The sequence below is a fragment of the Nuphar pumila genome, chromosome 11 (genome assembly GCF_984573655.1).
Source record: "Nuphar pumila chromosome 11, dmNupPumi1.hap1.1, whole genome shotgun sequence".
NCBI lineage: Eukaryota > Viridiplantae > Streptophyta > Magnoliopsida > Nymphaeales > Nymphaeaceae > Nuphar > Nuphar pumila.
The window spans coordinates 118547922-118565628 of NC_143259.1; the positions used below are offsets into that span (position 1 = coordinate 118547922).

Consider the following 17707-nt stretch of genomic DNA (forward strand, 5'->3'; position numbering starts at 1 on the left):
GAAACAGATAGCGCCGAGGACGGCGCATGATTTGAAGGGGGGAGCATGTTCCGTTGCGACTTACAGTGTACAGTTGCGCTTAGAGTCTGTTTTGCTTTTGTTGAGTCTGATATAAGCTGCCCAGTTCAGGTGAATCAATACCCCGAAGGGGCAACCTGTATACTTGAACTGTAATGGCTTGCGGGCAAAATTGTGAATGAAGTAAATGTGTTGAGCTTTCTTTCGTTTACCCTCGTTGTGATTGCTTCTTGTGATTGCAATTTCTCTCCCTCTATTCTCTCTTGCTCTCTTACACTCTGATTACAAGCTTCTGCGATCGGTAAGCGAGCTGACTAGTAGGCTTGCGGCGGTGAGGAAGGACTGTCGCGCCGCGCTGACCATTAAAGGAAATAGGCCCGTGACAGTTTTAATGCAACCGAAAAAGATTAGAGTGGTTGCCGATTCTTAACAGGTACCCGAGTTATCTTTCTTCTCTTTCTCTTCTCATTTCTCAATCCTTGCAGCAGTTTTCTCAGTAGGGAACTTCAAGAAGCAAAGAGAAATGGAGGCGGAACAGAGGAAAGAAATAGCAAGGCCTTTGAAGGCACTAAAGTTTGAAATATGCCACGTGATTACACTCAAAGCCTACATGAAATTGACATGATCAACGGGCTCTGGATGAGGCGGAGTAAATTCCAAAGGAAATATAGGTTTTACTTTGCTTGCAGGCTAAAATTCACGTTATTGTATACTTCTGCAAGGAGAGGGAATGAGAAAGCAGAACATGGGCCTAGGCACAAGTTAGTTCAAACCTGAAACCAGCCAGGCCAAGAAATGTTGACCACAGGCTCAACCCAGGCTGGCACACTTGAGCTACACACACAAACACGCAAGATCCAAGGGCGATCATCCACATAGAGGAAAAGATACTCAGAGGCACTAATATGCCTATTTCAAGAGAACATAAATAGGGTGTTAACTGCTAACTTCCACAGCCTACACTAACAAGTTAATGTTTTGCCACTGCCAAATTCTCAATTATTATGATAGTTCAATATAACAATTGTCACAACCATAGGCATTAACATAACTTTCTAAGAGAATGGCTGCATTTGTCAGTTGGGTTTCAAGAATACAGGGCATCTAATATGCCCCCTTTAAAAATTCAGTAAATGTTGTTCTCCCTGATGACAAATGCATGAATCTGAGGCCGCTATGCCTTTCAAAAAAAAAATCCTAAGTCACTATGGTATTTCTAAATATGTCATTAATAAAATGAATGGATGACCTGTTAATCTCCAGAAAAGGCCATTGAATTTACTGGCACCTGTCTGTGCGTTACCATGTACAAGACATTTTTAGAAATAGGTAGGTCATATGAAGGCAATAGTGGACTAGATCCAGGTTGTTCAGGCTTGTCATCAGAAGATGCAGTCAGGGCTGTCCTAGCCTGGGCAAGCTACCAGTACCAGCCCAGCACGATTTCCACTCTTACAACTAATGTTTATGCAAATCTATGTCACCTATTTCACTATTTGCTTTCCTTTTTAACTCGATAAGATATCAGTTTTATCTTCTCTCCCTCAAGAGAGAGAGAGAGAGAGAGAGATTCAAGTACAACCAATGCCGATAATCATGATAAAGAATCTTCTCTTTCATTTTTTAAATGCTTAATATCTGGCATCAGAAATAGCTTAAATGTGCAGTAAAAATTGAATAAATCTGCATGAAGAAACACAAAAGACACAGCTGGTCACAAATAGTTGGCAAATAAAATACATATCTGCAAGAACATGAGCAACTGAAAATATTCCTTAAACTTAAACTGATCCACTAAGTTCTTGCTTCATCCAAACTCAAGACAACCTCACGAGTACAAACCTGCAAATTTGGCCGTCTAGAAGATAGCCTTCCTGTCTCAGTATTGATATTTAACGAACAATGTATACGCCCATTTTTTCCCATTATTTCATGTCCCTAGTAAATAAAAGCAAAAGAAAAAAAAATTGACATCAATAAACTTACTGCGATGAAAAGAAGGCCACATACCAAGGGATATGATACTAAAACGAAAACCAGAAGCATAAAGCGACCATCTATGCATGAGTTTTTTATCTTTTTTTCCTTGGGTATAATCAAGCTGGAAATAATCCCAATTGCACTTGAACCTGAGACTCCCAGGTTATGATATCTCATTCAAACACATTTATGTATGAACTCATAGGTAACGTCAGTCAATGATGAAACTGGCCATAAAAACAACGAACTCAACTCAAGACCATGTCGTATTCAAGTCGTCTAACCAAAACAACCAATCATACATTTAAAGTAGCTACATAGATACTAGTGCTAGTTGATTGGCAGCATCAATGGTACTTGAAGAATCAACATATGCACACCATCATTCTTCCAATAAAAGTGCATTCAGGAGGGATAGAACATGGCTTCACCTTCTTTTTTCCCTTCTGGAAGACAGCCCTATAGTGCAAGATCTGCAAACATCCTTACCCACACATTTTTAGAACTTTTAGTTAATTCTCTAACCCGCATTCCAATAAGCAAGGTAGTGATCACTTGATCATGACCCCTGGGACCAAGTCAAGCATGATCACCTTACCTTCCTCAAAGCTTAGAATATACCATGTGTAGTAACTAGTGTGTGAACACATGGCTGTATAAAAAGTGCACAATATTGTGATAGGCATTGTAAAATCTACAATTTAGCCATATATGTTGTAATAGGTATACCATATACACTTTCATATGTAACCAGGACATGTCAAATTGGTTGGCATACCTGTGTCGACACGGGGGTGAGCTATGTAGTCAAAGGCACCGACTAGGCACCTAGTCGGGCTAGTCGAAAGGAAAACTAGGAATCGGTGTGATTCCTAGTTTACCCCAACAAGGGGTACCGATTTTCATGACTAGGCGCAGCTTAATCTGCCCTCACCTAGGCGCGAGGATAGTTACGGTTTTTTATATATTTTATGATAACGGGAGGGGGGGGTTATAAACCTCTCTCTCTCTTCTTCTTCTCCTCTTTGTGTCTCTCTTTCTCTCTCTCCCTTCCTCTACCTCTTTGCCTCATCTCTCCCCCTTCCTCTGACTCTTCTTCTTCTTCTCTCTTTGACTCTATTTCTCTCTCCCCCTTCCCCCGACTCTTCTTTTTCTCTCTCCCCCTTCCCCCGCCTCTTCTTCATCTTCTCTCCCCCTTCCTCTACCTCTTATTATTATTATTCTTTCATCTTTGTCTTTGTCTGCCCCTTCTTCTTCAATCAATTTTCTGATTTGCTGAAAAGGTTAATATGCGAGGTTGTATTGAAGAGTGGTGATTAATCAGATTTTGCTGCTGCTGATTATTTTTTGTTGCTATAAATTTTGTAATTGTTGTAAATTGTAATTGCTCTCTCCCTATTTTTTGCTGCTGCTGATTTTATGACTGTGTGTTGAATTGTTATTACTTATTAGTATCCATGTAATATGTATATGTTTCTTTGATTTTTCTCTAAATTGTGCATTTTTTAACTGTTTTAACTCAGTGAGTTTAGTATTACTCACTATATATATATATATATATATATATATATATATATATATATATATGTATATATATATATATATATATTAGTTATGTGTGTATATGTAAAATATGTAATTGTGTACTTGTTTGATTCTTTTATTGTATAAGTATGTATAGTTGTTAATTACATATCATATACAAATACAATACATATATATAGGAGATTCTTTTATTCTAATATGTTTATGGTTCTTTGTTTGTTTCATTTATATACATTTGATTGTTTTTTATTCTCTTGTTCATTCTTTTAAATTTTGATTTTTTGTGTGATATAATAACCAATAGAGGGGCCATCTTCAGCTAGTGCAAGTGCTTCTACTAGTCCTAATTGTCCAGATGTTTGCAATCAAACACAAATCAGGATGTTTAAGAGGAAGTCAAAGGACCCGACATGGAAGTGGGAATTTTGCAAAAACAAGAACAATCTGAATTCTGTAACATGTAATCTTTGCTTTAAAACATATTCTGGCAGGATATACAGGATTAAGCAACATCTACTTGGCATAGAAGGCAATTGTAAAGCATGTAGCAAAGTAACACCAAAGATAAAAAAAAAGTTTAGGACTATATGAATGCTTCCAAGAGGAAGAATGATGAAAAGAATGAAAGAATCATGATATATGAGGGAAGATCAGTTAATATGGTTGCAAGTGGAGGATAAAAAATAGAATTACAAGCACCCAGTGCAAGTGGTTTTGGCTTGAGACCTCCACATCCTAAAGGACCACTAGATGGATATTTTTGAACCAATTTAGAGAAAAGCAATAAACAGGGATTATTGGGACAAAGCAAACAACGATAAAAAATTGGTATAAAAAGGAAGGAAACGTGTATGTGAGAATATCAATAGGTGGTTTTGCCAAGCCGGGATTGCATTCAATGTAGCAAAATTGCCTAGTTTTTAGACAATGACTGAGGCAATAGGGCAGTTTGGCCCTGTAATGAAGGCACCATCATATCATGAGCTATGAGAGCCATTATTGGAGAAGGAAATAATGAGAACGAATAAATTTTTAACATCATACAAGAAGCATTGGGCTAAATATGGGTGCTCCATAATGTTAGATAGGTGGACCGACACAAAGGAAAGGACACTCATCAATTTTCTTGTTTATTGTCCTTTAGGGATGATGTTTTTTAAGTTGGTAGATGCATCTAAACATGTAAAAGATGCATACTATACAAGTTGTTGTCAAGGCAAGTTCAAGTGATCACAGATAATGCCTCGAATTATGTCAAGGCAAGTAAGATGTTGATGATTAAGTTCACTCATTTGTATTGGACTTCATGTGTTACACATTGCATTGATTTGATGCTAGAGGACATAGGAGAAATACCTTAATTAAAAGGTGTTTTCAAAAAAACAAAGGAATTAGTGGTATATATATATGCTCATGGTCAATCATTGCATCTGATGAGAACGTATATAAAAAAATATGTAATACCATGTATTTTCATACTTAGTCATTTCAATATTTTTTTTTCGAAAATTTGGACAAGTCTAGGAGAAAAATCGTTTGAACCTCGATATTAGACCGATGCTTTTGAGTCTGGACTTGGCTCAGGTCTCATCAACTAGGTCTAAACGAGCCACTTAAAACATGAGAAAAAGGTTAATTTTGATATTTAAATTCAAGCGAAATTCGGGTTATTTTCGGGCAAAATTCAGAATTTGTATTCAAGTTATATATCGTTGGATGCGTCTTGAAATTTTGAGCGTAACGATATTTTATTTTCCTTGATTCGGGCTATGGTTGACCCAAAAATCGCATTTTTTTCAAAAATTGAACAGTTTGTCGGTTTAGATCCGGATTTGGATCTGATGGATTTGATCCAAATTAATATGGATTTAGACTCTATCCAAGACCCATATTAATCTGGATTTGATCCAACTCAAGACCCATTTAAATTTTTTAGATGGATTTGGATCTTGAATTCGAATCCAGATCTGAATCCATGCCCAACTATTTTTTCAACTTTAAATGCATTAGAAACCTTTAAATTGGAGTTAATTAATGTTAAAAAACCTCTTAAGTTAATTTGATAATTTTTTGAAGCTCCTGGAAATTTATTTATTATTTAATATTAATTAATTAATTAATGTAATTCCGAAAATTTAATTCGACAAGTGTTTAGGACTCTAAGTAGAGCCCATAAACCCATATAAAATCACTTTAGAAGTGTTATAGTTCAATAATATGATTTTTGGAAGCTTTTAGGTATTTATTTATTAATAAATTATTAATTAATTTAAATTAATTCTGAGATTTATTTTTACAGAGTTTAGGACTCATTATAGAGCCCTTGTTCATGCCTTAGAAGCTTTAAGAAAGATTTTTTTTAAAAAAATATTCAAATTTAAAAAGTCAACACTTGGAGAGTTTCAAAATTTTCGAAACTCTGAGAAAGAAGAGAGTTTCAACTAGGGTTGCACTCTCTTCTCCAGCCCATCTAGAGCTCTATAAAAAGATCAAAAAAAATGGGAAAGAAAGAGAAAGAAAGAGAGGAAGAGAAAGAATAAGAGGGCTATCTTATTTGATCGTCCGGCATTTTCCACTATTAATCTTGGGTTTTTTTATCTACGGTAAAGGTACGGGTCTTTCTCTTGTTCCGAATGAGAAAGAGAGCATGAATTCGATTTCAATGCGGTGTTTTAGTAGAAATCCATGTGAAAGAGCAAATCTGAATATTTACTCTTTGATCCATGGTTAAAACTAATGTAATTTCACCTCTTTCGAAATATATATATATATATATATATATTGGATGAGCCATCAATCTAGCGTGCTATTGTTCTAAAAGAAGAAAATCTTATATGGCGATTTGTGGGTCGATAGCACAAATTCTGTGTAAAGTTTATTCCAATGCTAAAACAGAAATCGCGATTTTGATCCATGTTAAAACAGCATATTAGGTTGTATGCTCCATGGTAAACTTGTTTCTCTGCACAACCTAACGTAGGAATCATTACAAGCATATGTTGTTGCATGTTCATTCTCTCTTTAGATTCATGAAAAAAAAATCTGAATGTAAAGAATAGAAAATCTGTGCAAGCATGCTTTCTTGACTGAGGATCGGTTTATATTTGAATATCTAAATGAAGGATTTCCTGTACATGCATAATGGGATTTTTTTTTATTTATGTATAAGCATGCCTGATGTTCTGAAATCTTTTTAAGTGTATTTCTGTTGGTTGTCTGGCTCAGTTGGCCTGACAGGCCCAGCCACTCGGCTGGGCTGGTGTTGGCCTGACAGCCCCTGCTAGGTCCAGTCACCCGACAGGGCTGGTGTGCTGTCAGCAACAAATATATATATATATATATATATATAGGATTGTTGGCTGCAGTGGGTGCCTGGCAGCCCAACCAAGCTGGCCTCGGTTGGGGCAGGTCTCCGCCCTGTCAGGTCAGCCTGGCGGTAGGCCTGGTGCAGGCCTGACAGACCTACCAAGCCAGCCACCCGGCTGGTGCAGGCCTGGCAGACCTTCCAGGTCAGCCACCCGGCCTGGGCAGGTGCTTGCTTTAAAAAAAAATGTGGTGTATTTTAAATTTTTAAAGTTTTGTAAGTGTGTATTTTAAATACGTGTTAAAAATACATACAGGTTTCATATGCGACGGTATGCTCAATTTATGCAAAAGTGAGGGTTGAATTAGCCTATGTAACTTGCAGTTATGCTTGTAATATCCAGATTTGCTATTCGTATTATATTCAGCCCTATGCACGTAAAGAATGATATGTTTTACTTTCCTGTACTTGATATTACATTGAATCAAAGCAATATTGCAAGGCTGCATCTTATGCATGTGCATACATTAAATTGTTGTGTTTGGCACGTGCACCACCGCATGGTTGTTCACTTGTTTACTTTGAGAAAGCTTATGAATGGCAGCATGCATTTGACATGAATACATGTATTGAATGAATATTACTATTTCTTGCACATCTTTAAGTTGGCATCAATGAATGTGCATTAAGAAGCATTTAAAAGGAATGCACAGTGGTATGTTATTCATGATTTTTGCATAAGAATGCATAGATGATCAAAATGGATCACCATGGGTTACGTGAGCCCTGAGCATGTGATGCTATTTGCTTGAGATGTTATGCATTGCAGAAATCAAAACTTGATATTATTGTTCTTATTGCACTGTTCTATGTGTCACAGGCTGTGGTCCTGTGAAGAGCTGCGCATGTTAATTTGCGAGCTTGTGTTATTAATTCTCATGTTGAATTGCAAATTTAAAGAGAAGAATTAATAACAAGATAATAAATAAATAAAAAAACAATGCAATCTACGTTTCCTTGATGTCCCTTCCATAGTGTGAGAATCTTAGACATTGCGGTTTTGAAAAAAACGTGAGAATACTAAAACTCCGTGTGCGTTGTTGTTGCCTTGAACCGGATATTGAGGTTCTTTTCATGGTCACGGTTGTATAAATAGTTCGTCACTTTGCCTGAAGGTGGTGTGTAGACACAACTGTTGTTTTGGTATACCAAAAAAGTTGTACTTGTTGATGCTAATGTCACTGGTGTCCCGACATTAGATGTTGATTTCTAATATTCCGATGGATGGTGTTGTTTTCTAATATTGGTCGAAGGCTAAGTTTGGAACCCAGTAATAAAATACAATTGTGTGCTAAGTTATCCTAGGAACCCTACTTGACTTTGAGAATTCTTACCCGTTTTGAATATCCGTAGGCAATGGTAATAAAAAGTAGAACTTAAATGTGTCTGCATCGTAGTAAGGACATGCATGTGAAAGAGGACTTGATTAAAGATAATAATTTATTCATGCATATGCAGTGGGTTTATGCATTAAATCATGCATATTTACTTGTTCCCTTAGTTGTTATATATTGGTGAATGCATGATTATGTTCTGTTATGCATGTTAAATGTTTGTATTGCTTAATTTGTTATCTCTATTATTTATTAAATGTTCTCTTATGCTTAATAATTGTTCCTTATTGCATGAATGATTAATTAATATATGAATTTGTCATAATTGCATCTTTCTAAAATATTGCATGAATCTTATTTATATTCTTTTTATTTGTTTGTTTCAGCAGAGAGATTCATAAACAAAATTCTTTGGATTCTGACACCCTTACTTTTATGTTTTTCGCAACCTCAGATACCCAGTGAGGCGACTTGCTTTTGAGAGGAGCTACGAGGGGGCTACACGTTTGCTTGACGGATTCTTGTGGACAACGTGACTCTTTTTTTTGCTTTATTTACAGTTTATTTACTTATGTTTCAAACTATATGTATTTGAATAAATAAAGTTTGATTTTGTTTGGTACGAAATATAAGTATAAGATCTCTTGTGGTGGTGGTTGTGTTTTAACTTTAAAGCCCCAGGTCTTTGAGAATGTTTTCACACTTGCTTAAAAAAAATTGTCACTTTTTCATGGGTACGAGTTGGGGTCGTTACAAAAGAGCTATATAGGCCAGTATGACGTGTTTTGCCACTAGATTTTTTACTCTTCAAAGCTTGTGTGAATCAAAAAGGAGTTAAGATCTATGGTTCTTGGGGTGGAGTGGCTTAACAGTACTATTGCAACTATTGTTGGTAGGAAGAGATGTTAAAGAATAATCTTGCAAACTAAATTCTAGAAGAGTGTAAGTCAAGCTTGCAAAATAATGGGTCATTTAGTTGAGGTGCTTTGTTTGGTTCCTGATGAAAAGCCAACCATGAGATACATATATGAGAAGATGGATGGTGCAAAAGAGCAAATAAAGGTATATTATAATTTATAAGTTATATTGAAATTATTAAATTAATTTCATTAATTTTGTTTTATACATTGATTTGTAGCTCTTATTCCTTGATAGGTAAACTTGGAGCACAAGGAAACACGATATGGTCTTATTTGGGAGATAGTGGATAGAAGATGGGAGCTACAATTGCATCAATCATTGCATGCAGCTGAGTTATATCTTAATCATATTATGAGTATGAGAATATAGACGCAAATCTTGAAATTAAAGGCGATTATACAAATGCATTGATGCTCTACGAAATGGTTTGGAACGCAGGAATTGCCACAGAGGTCGATGCAATCCATCGGGTGCAAGTAGACCTTGGTTGGGGCCTTGGTCCACGCTAGCGAGCTTGAACACAAGGGTCCAACCACAGAGTTGGTCAAGGGCAAGCCTTGGAGAGAGAGAGAGTGGGTCACGCCCTTAAAAGAGAGAAGAGAGGGTCACGCCCAATAGAGAGAGAGTCAAGATTCTATTTCATTTAGCATGCTTTTTTCAAAAAGGAATATATAACCTATATAGGCTCAAGAGGGGGAGTAACTTCACTTCACAAGTTACAACAAAATGGTAAATGCATCCCTAAATCTAGATAACACCTCCTAGACCCAAGATTAAAATTATGTAACACCTTAGGACCTAGGCTAGTAAAAGACTTTTTTACTTGGCCAAAATTAGCCAAGCTATTTCTAGCTACCCTCTTCCATTCTTAGACCCCTTTACACGTCCATCCATACTTCTAGAAATAGGAAAAGTCATCCCCCAGGTGGGTCCCACCCGCTTCTTGCTTAAACCAAGAGGGGCACCCCACCTGTGGGTCCCACTTGAGCCTTCAATGCAAAGATGAGGTGGCACCCTAGCCATGGGTCTCACTTGACCTACTTCGCTGCTTTGCTGACATGGCATCATGATGATGGGTCCCACAGCTGGATGGAGCTTGGAGCTTAGATCGGGAGCAACACCAATTGGATCTGCTTCAAGTATTTGGTGAATTGGGTTTGGATTTGGGTTAGCAACACATGGATCCATTTCGAGATCTTGGGACAGCAAATGTAGATCGGGTTCCTCCACACTTGGCTTTGCTTCAGATGGTAAAACGAAAGAGAAAAGTATTTGCCAAGTAATTTAGTATTATATTTTTTAATATATTATATAGAAATTATTGATTTATTGTAATTACTTATCTATTTTATATTCTTTTTATTTCATGTAGCCGAGTGGTGGAGTGCTTATGGCATAGGGTGTCCACAGTTGCAAAATTTTGTTATTCGAGTTCTTGGCTTCACTTGTAGTGCTTCTAGTTGTGAGCGTAATTGGAGTACTTTTGAAGGGGTAATCAAAATTTTGAAATTACTTTTGTAAATATTTCCAAATTACATACATATATATATATTAACTTGAAGATTTTTGTGCATGTACATACCAAAAAAATAAACAAATTATTGCATAAAAGGTTAAATGATTTAGTTTTGTGCAATATAATAAAAATTGAGACAAAGATGCGAAGAAAGAATAAGCAAAAGAGACATTGACCGAATCATATTGAGGGGATGATGCATCTCTCACATGGCGCGATGTTGAAAAGGCAATTGGGGCATTGAATGATCAGGAGGGTCTGCTTACTCGTTCTACGAAAGGAAAGAGGAAGAAGAACATAGATTCCCGGAAGGAAAAAGAAAGCCATGGGGGTTGAAGAATAAAAAGAAGAAGCTAGTTCTAAAGAAACTAAAGAAGAAGGGCAATATGTTGAAGACCAAGATGATTCTGATGGTGATGAACTTGCATGTTCATCATCTCATTCTCATGAATAGATTTCTTATTTTCCTTATCATCTTTTGGGATATGTATTGACTACATATGTATTGGAGTATTTGACTCCTTAAACTTGTATTGACTATTTTGGTGGACTTGACTTTTAGGTTTACTTAAGTTATGTGCATTTGTTGCTTTTCTTTTTTAGTTAATTTGTTATGTGTGTTTGTTTATGTAGATGTGACATTGAATTATTATGTTTGTGAATGTGACATTGAATGAATATACATATGTATATTTTATTTGAAGGTTAATTGGTTGTCTTTTATTTTAGATTTATTGATGGAGCATCAACGACGTGGATCTTATTTTAATATCTTTAAGACCTGATATTATGTTTAAATTATGTAACTTGTGCTGATATTGGCAGTTGTTTCCTTTGTTTAATTAAATCATTTGGGCTGATTTTGTAATAATAACAGGTTTACTATGCTTGATGATACCGATATCTTATACTTAAGCATTTGTTGATATTTGCAATTGTTTGCTTGTTTATTCAATTCTTCTTAATGTTAGGGTAGGTTTTGTAATATAACAGGTTTACTATGCAGCTATGCTTCACTATAGTGGTATTTTGTACTTTGTGCATTTGTTGATTAATTTTATATTAGATTCATCCTTGTTGTTAGTCTTAAGAATATTTGGGCAGGTTTTGTAATATAACATGTTTATATGCTTGACGATAGCAATATCTTATGCTTCGTGCATTTGTTGTTCATTAATTTTATGTTGAATACATGTTTGTTGTTAGTTTTAACATTTTATTTTAAGAATTTAGATTATTTTCAAATTATTTGGCATTTGTTGATGGTTGTTTGCTTTGCTTATTCAATTGTTTTTAATATTTGGGCAAGTTTTGTAATGTTCAACGTATTTTTTTGTCTATTGATTATTGTTGAATGATTTTATGTTGCATACATGTTTGTTATGCGGCACTTTAAAAAAACATGGGTGCGGCAAAAAAAATCGGACCTAGGTCAGATTCGGATCTAACCCGAATCCAAGCCCATTCTTATTTAAAGCATGCAGGGTAGGGTTTCTCATTCGAGAAACCCTCCCCCACGCGAAAGCATATCAGGTCATGTTGAACATGAGCGTTTTTGCTCATGCACACATCATGGCCGTTTGTTTGCATTTTGGATGAAAGCCACGTGGTTTGTTGACTTTTTAGCTTTTTAAAATGCAAATCAAATGGCCACGATGTAATGCCCCAAAAGTTCAACTTGAAATAAGGAAATATTTAATGAAATCTTTTCGAAATTCAGAGTTTGTAAAGCGAAAACTTTTAGCAATAGAAGATTTTATTTTAAAAAGAACAAGTCGATTCTTCTGAGCACGTTAGCACAAAATCCCAATGGAACCATTTCTAGCTAAAACAGGTAGTGAACAAAAGGTAGATTTTTCTAATAAACAGTTTAGCATGTACAAAATTTGGGGTCTTCTTCCCCTGAAAGCAAAAAGTATAAAATCCAAAACGAGCAGCCAGGACGCCAACAAGAAGAGAGAGGCCTTGATCATGTTGCACCGCGCCACCGACTGCGAAGAGAGCTTACTCGTCACCTGCACCCATAAAATGGGTCAGTCTCGAAAAAAACTGGTAGGTGTGCAAAAGAACAGAAAGAACAACGACTAATATAAAACATGCTCATAATTGTGCAATCATATGAATCAATAATGAAATTGATTCCACAGACAAAGGGCAAGTACTAGCCACAAGCAGTTATAACAAAATTAATTATAAGTAGTTATAACCAAACTAATCATACAATTACCACAGAGCCAACCCTCTATACCATTAACTATCACAAGTAGTAAAGCAAAGTAGGTAACCAAGCTCAAAAGCAAATAACTATTGTAACTCTACCAAAGTGCAAGTCTAACAGTGGTGTGAACCAATCATATTTCTGTTCCGATTATTAGCTGGTCATTGTGGATACGCACAAGGCACGAAACGTAGAAACAGCCGAGATCAATTCGAGAGTCTATTATGCCATGTATTTTATGCTACCCCGAATGACTGACTAAATCCGCTATTAAGGGGACGGTCAGTGACCAAGAGAGTAAGTCCCCAAAGGCATACAAGGATGCATCTAAGTTCTGCAGAAGTGTCAGGCGACTACCACCTAGGATAATTATGGTAGCCCTTATCCCCTAACTCTGATGACTGGGGAAACCGAGTCATTTGCCCGTAATAGCCATGAATGGTCTGTCCATCGGAGTTGATGTACCATCCATCATCTCTCTTGATGAACCATCTCGAACGAGTACGACGGGGGTTTCTTTAACCGCCGCCCCGTTCTACATGCTCTGGTCCATTAGACCCACTCGAGCATCTTGCCTGTGAAGGCGCTTAGTTTTCATTTTTGGGAATTTCAACAATTGTGCCCTATTGCACATCATGAAGTTTAACAACCTCGCAAACTACACATCGTAATATCGCATAATGTCACTGCCAAAGGACGTGATTACGATAGTAGGCAAGGGTCACTCAAAGGCACCCGAAACAAGTCCAAACATGCAAGCATTCTCAAGAAAAAACAGAATCCCTGTAAGGCATGTTTTTCTCGAGACCAAGGCGTTGGTACCCAATTTCGCATCGCCTAAAAATGAGTGAACCTTGGTACGCATGCACTCGCCTATTGCGAGATCTAACCTGTAAGCAATCATAAGAGGCAGAATCCGTGCTTCCTGTGTGGCCAAAGCTCAAAAGTAGTTAAATAGCAATATACACAGAAGCAAGAAGTACAACAGTAAATCAAAAGCATGAGCATAAATGCAAGCAACAAAAACAGCAACAAAGCCTAAGCGCATAAAGTGCAGGGCAACAACAAGGAAGTGCTGAAATTAAAAGAAGAAAGTAACCAACCAAGGTGCATAAAGTGCAGGATAATAGAAAGGAAAAAGTACAGAAAAGCAAATAGCCATGGCGCATAAAGCGCGGGGCAACAGAAAGGAAATGTGCAGAAATATAAAGAGGACAAGAATCGCGAAACCGCGTCCTTGAGCTGAAAAAGACATCAAATGAAAAGACAGAAATTAAAAGCCTGGGCACATAAAGCGTGGCAGCAACAGAAAGGTAAAGGACAGAAAAAATAAAGGACTAGGATCACGAAATCGCGTCCTTGAGTTAAAAGACATCTCTCTCTCTCTCTCTCTCTCTCTCTCTCTCTCTCTCTCTCTCTCTCTCTCTCTCTCTCTCTCTCTCTCTCTCTCTCTCTCTCGATATATATATATATATAATTGTCCTTTACTTTAGTTATGATTTCTTTATCTTAGTTATGTTCATTCATAGTCTGTTCACGCAGCTTTCTCCTACCTTAAGGGGTTGCGGATTCTCGTACGCCTGCGTACGTAGGTACGAATGTGCTCGGGCCATGGGGCGCGAGAGGGTTCCGTCGTGCAACCTGAAAGTGCAAAGATATTAGTATGCCAAATCAAAACGAGGGACGGGTCCGGTAAGACCTGCAGTGGTATCAGACCCTGATGCAAGGGTAGGCAGGGAGCCCAGCTCCCTCCAGAAAGTCAGCAGAGGCAGCAAGGCAAGGAGCCCGATGGTTCCCTGCCTGCTGGAACAGCAAAGGCCCCCTGCCAAGAACTTGCTGACAGCAGACCGCGAGCCAAGGCGGAGGCAGTGAGCCCTGCTGCCTCCCTACCCAAACGGCAGAGAGGGCTAGGAGCTTAGCCCCCACCTACCAACTCTGCAAATGGCACAGAGGCAGCGGCTCTGCCTCCTGCAAGGAGAGCAGAGACAGGGGCTCGGCCTCTGTCTGCCAGGCAAAACCGAAAGCAGGAAAGAAAGAAGGGGAAGAGGGGCCTGATCCCTCTTCTACCTGGGTAGAAAACAGGGAGGGGCTCGGCCCTCCCTTCCCTGCGACAAGGGGAAACAGGGAAGGCTTAGCCCTTCCCTTGCAAGGATAGGGCGACAGGGAGGGTCCCAACCCTTCCCATTGCGCCCACTAGGGCGAAAGCCGTGAAACGATAGAGACAGGCAGGGGGTGGAACCCGCCCACCTGCCGGTCAAAGGAAAACACAGTGGCAGGGGGCGAAGCTCCCTGCCGGCCAAAGAAAGAGGACATAGGCAGGGGGCTCTATCCCGCCCTGCCTGACAAAAAGAACCACGACAGGGGGCGGAGCCCCTTGTCGACCAAAGAAAAACACAGGCAAGGGCTTCGCCCTCCCTGTCTGACAAGAAGAGATAGCGATAGGGGGGCGGAGCCCCCTGCCTGCCAGAGGAAACAAGGGCAGGGGTCCCACCCCTACCGAAAGGAAACGGCAAGGGGCAGAGTCCCCCTTGCCGGCCAAACGAAAACCTAGGCAGGAAGCAGAGCCCCCTGCCGGAAAGAGCCAGCGACAAGGGGGGTGGATCCCCTACTGGAAGGAGCCCGCGGCAGGGGGGGCGAAGCCCACTACCGACGAGAGCCGACAAGGACCAGCGACAGGAGGCGAACCCCCTGCCGGAATGAACGATTGACAGGGGGGCGGAGCCCCCTGCCGACAAGAACGAAAAGAGAGAAGGGGGGGATCCCCCCCGACCGACAAGAGACAACGGCAGGGAGTGGAGCCCCTTGTTGACCGAACAACGAGAAAAGGAAGGGAGTGAGAGAGGAGATTATCCGAGGAGGAGGTCAACAGTGATGGATGCGACGTCACCAAAAAATGCAGAAGAAAAGAGAGCTCGCTGGCACGGGAGGAGCAGGCGGAGCATCGCCGGGGGGGTCATAGAGGAAAAAGGGGGTGATGGCGACGATCGGAGGGGGTCGGCGGCAGCACGAAAGAGGAAGGAGGTAGGAGGTCGTCGGCACGGTCGTCGGTGGTCGTCGGTCGCAATAGAGAAGAGGGAGAAGGTGGTGGTGCTCGAAGGGGGGGTGGCCGGCGGTTTCGATCGCCGGCGTCTGTTCGATGGATAGGAAGCGTCGAGAGGCGATGAGGAGAGAGAAAGGGGTGAGGGCTTTTGCGCTTCGCCAGAAGGCCTGCGTCTTTTAAAGACGCAGGCTTCTTGATCTTTCGAGAAGCCGGGTCCGAGTCGGGCTCGGGTCCAACTCAATCGGACCGACAACGGCACGTGTCCGACATGATTTTTTTTAAGTGGACTTTACACACGATGTCGGCATGAGCAAAAATGCTCATGTTCAACCCTGATCTACTTCCCCCTCCCCACGTTGCTCACTCTCTATCCTTGCTCGTCTTCTCCCCCCGTCGTAGGCTCCCTCTCTCACATTCGTTTTTCGGTCACCTGACGCCGGCAAGCCCCACGTTCGGCGAGCCACCCGACGTTGGTCCTTCCTGTGCCAGTGATGCGCCCTTCGGCCCCCTTTCAGGTGAGCTCCCTCTCACCTCTCTCTTTCCTCGTTGTCTTCTTCTTCTTCAGGCGAGCCTCCCTCGACGTCGTGATTTTCATTTTTTTTTTACATAGGGTCGGGTTGACCGCACCAGGTGTCGCACCTGCATGCACACCCACGTCGCGTGCGGCACCTGGTTAGTCGAATCCCTATGACATAGTTACTAATTTTAGTAGTTCATTTTTATATTTTTTAATCAAGGTACCGACTAATCTGCCTAGTCCCGCCTAGTCTTTTTAGGGGTCCATCGACTAAGCACCGCCTAGTGCTTTTGACTATAAAGGGGGTGATTACCGAATGTAGTGCAAGTACATTGTGAGTCGGGTCCCATATTGCTTTGGGTCAAGTACAACCCTGACCCAAACCATTTTTTATGTCAGTGAAAGGTAGGGAGGAAGAAGAAGAAAGAGGAAGAGTAGGAAGAAGAAGAAAAGAAAGAGGAGGAAGAAAAAGAAGTAGAAGAGAGAGCATACCGGACCGGAAACCGGGAAAGGGGTTATGAAATACCCCCTTCCCCTTTTAAATTAAAATTTCCATTCTCCCTCCCCCTTTTTTTCAAGCATTATATTTACAAACTTTTTGTAAAAAAATTAATATAAACTTTAATATATATCCACATAGGATCTAGACCCAAACTCTCTCTCTCTCTCTCTCTCTCTCTCTCTCTCTCTCTCTCTCTCTCTCTCTCTCTCTCTCTATATATATATATATATATATATATATATAAACTTTATATATATACACAGCCATACCCTCATTTTTTGAAATTGTCGTGTCGTACCCTCCACACCCATACCCAGGTGACATAGGCAAGTTCTATATGTGGATAACTATCCTTTATACACAATATCCTACATAGTATAACAGTATACCATAAGGAACTCACATAGTATGATATACTATATACTATGATATTATAGAGCATCCTACATAGTAGAATAACTAAACATAACTCGCACAGGCTTTTTTTATTAAAAATAAATGTTTTAAATAAAACAAAGGCATGAAAGGCTACAAAAACGAAATAAACAACTCGCAACATGAGCCTAAAAATACTCTCTTCTCCATTTTGCTTCATAGTGCACATGCACGCACGGGCACACACACACACACACACACACACACAAGCAAAACATAGCTCTACAGGGACTGTTTTAGATGCATTCCCATTGGTGCAATATCCACAATTTAAGCTAACCTTTTCCATCTTGAAAAGGGAAGAAAACATAAGGGAT

The 17707-nt window shown here is 39.5% G+C and overlaps 1 protein-coding gene across 8 annotated transcripts in view; it reads right to left on the reverse strand.

The window, feature by feature from the left end:
• The window catches only part of LOC149823114 (DNA polymerase I A, chloroplastic-like), a 113941-nt gene that overhangs the window by 82017 nt on the left and 14217 nt on the right, over positions 1–17707 (reverse strand). For 7 of the 8 annotated variants that reach the window (XR_016425884.1, XR_016425885.1, XM_089980562.1 and 4 more), the window contains one exon: positions 1861–1956. The exons of the other annotated variant lie outside the window; for it this stretch is intronic. Coding sequence is in view for 5 of the 7 variants with exons in the window: in XM_089980562.1 (XP_089836688.1) it covers positions 1861–1956 (96 nt within the window). In the remaining 2 variants the exon portion in view is untranslated. The remainder of the gene's footprint in view (positions 1–1860; positions 1957–17707) is intronic. 8 annotated transcript variants of the gene reach the window in all.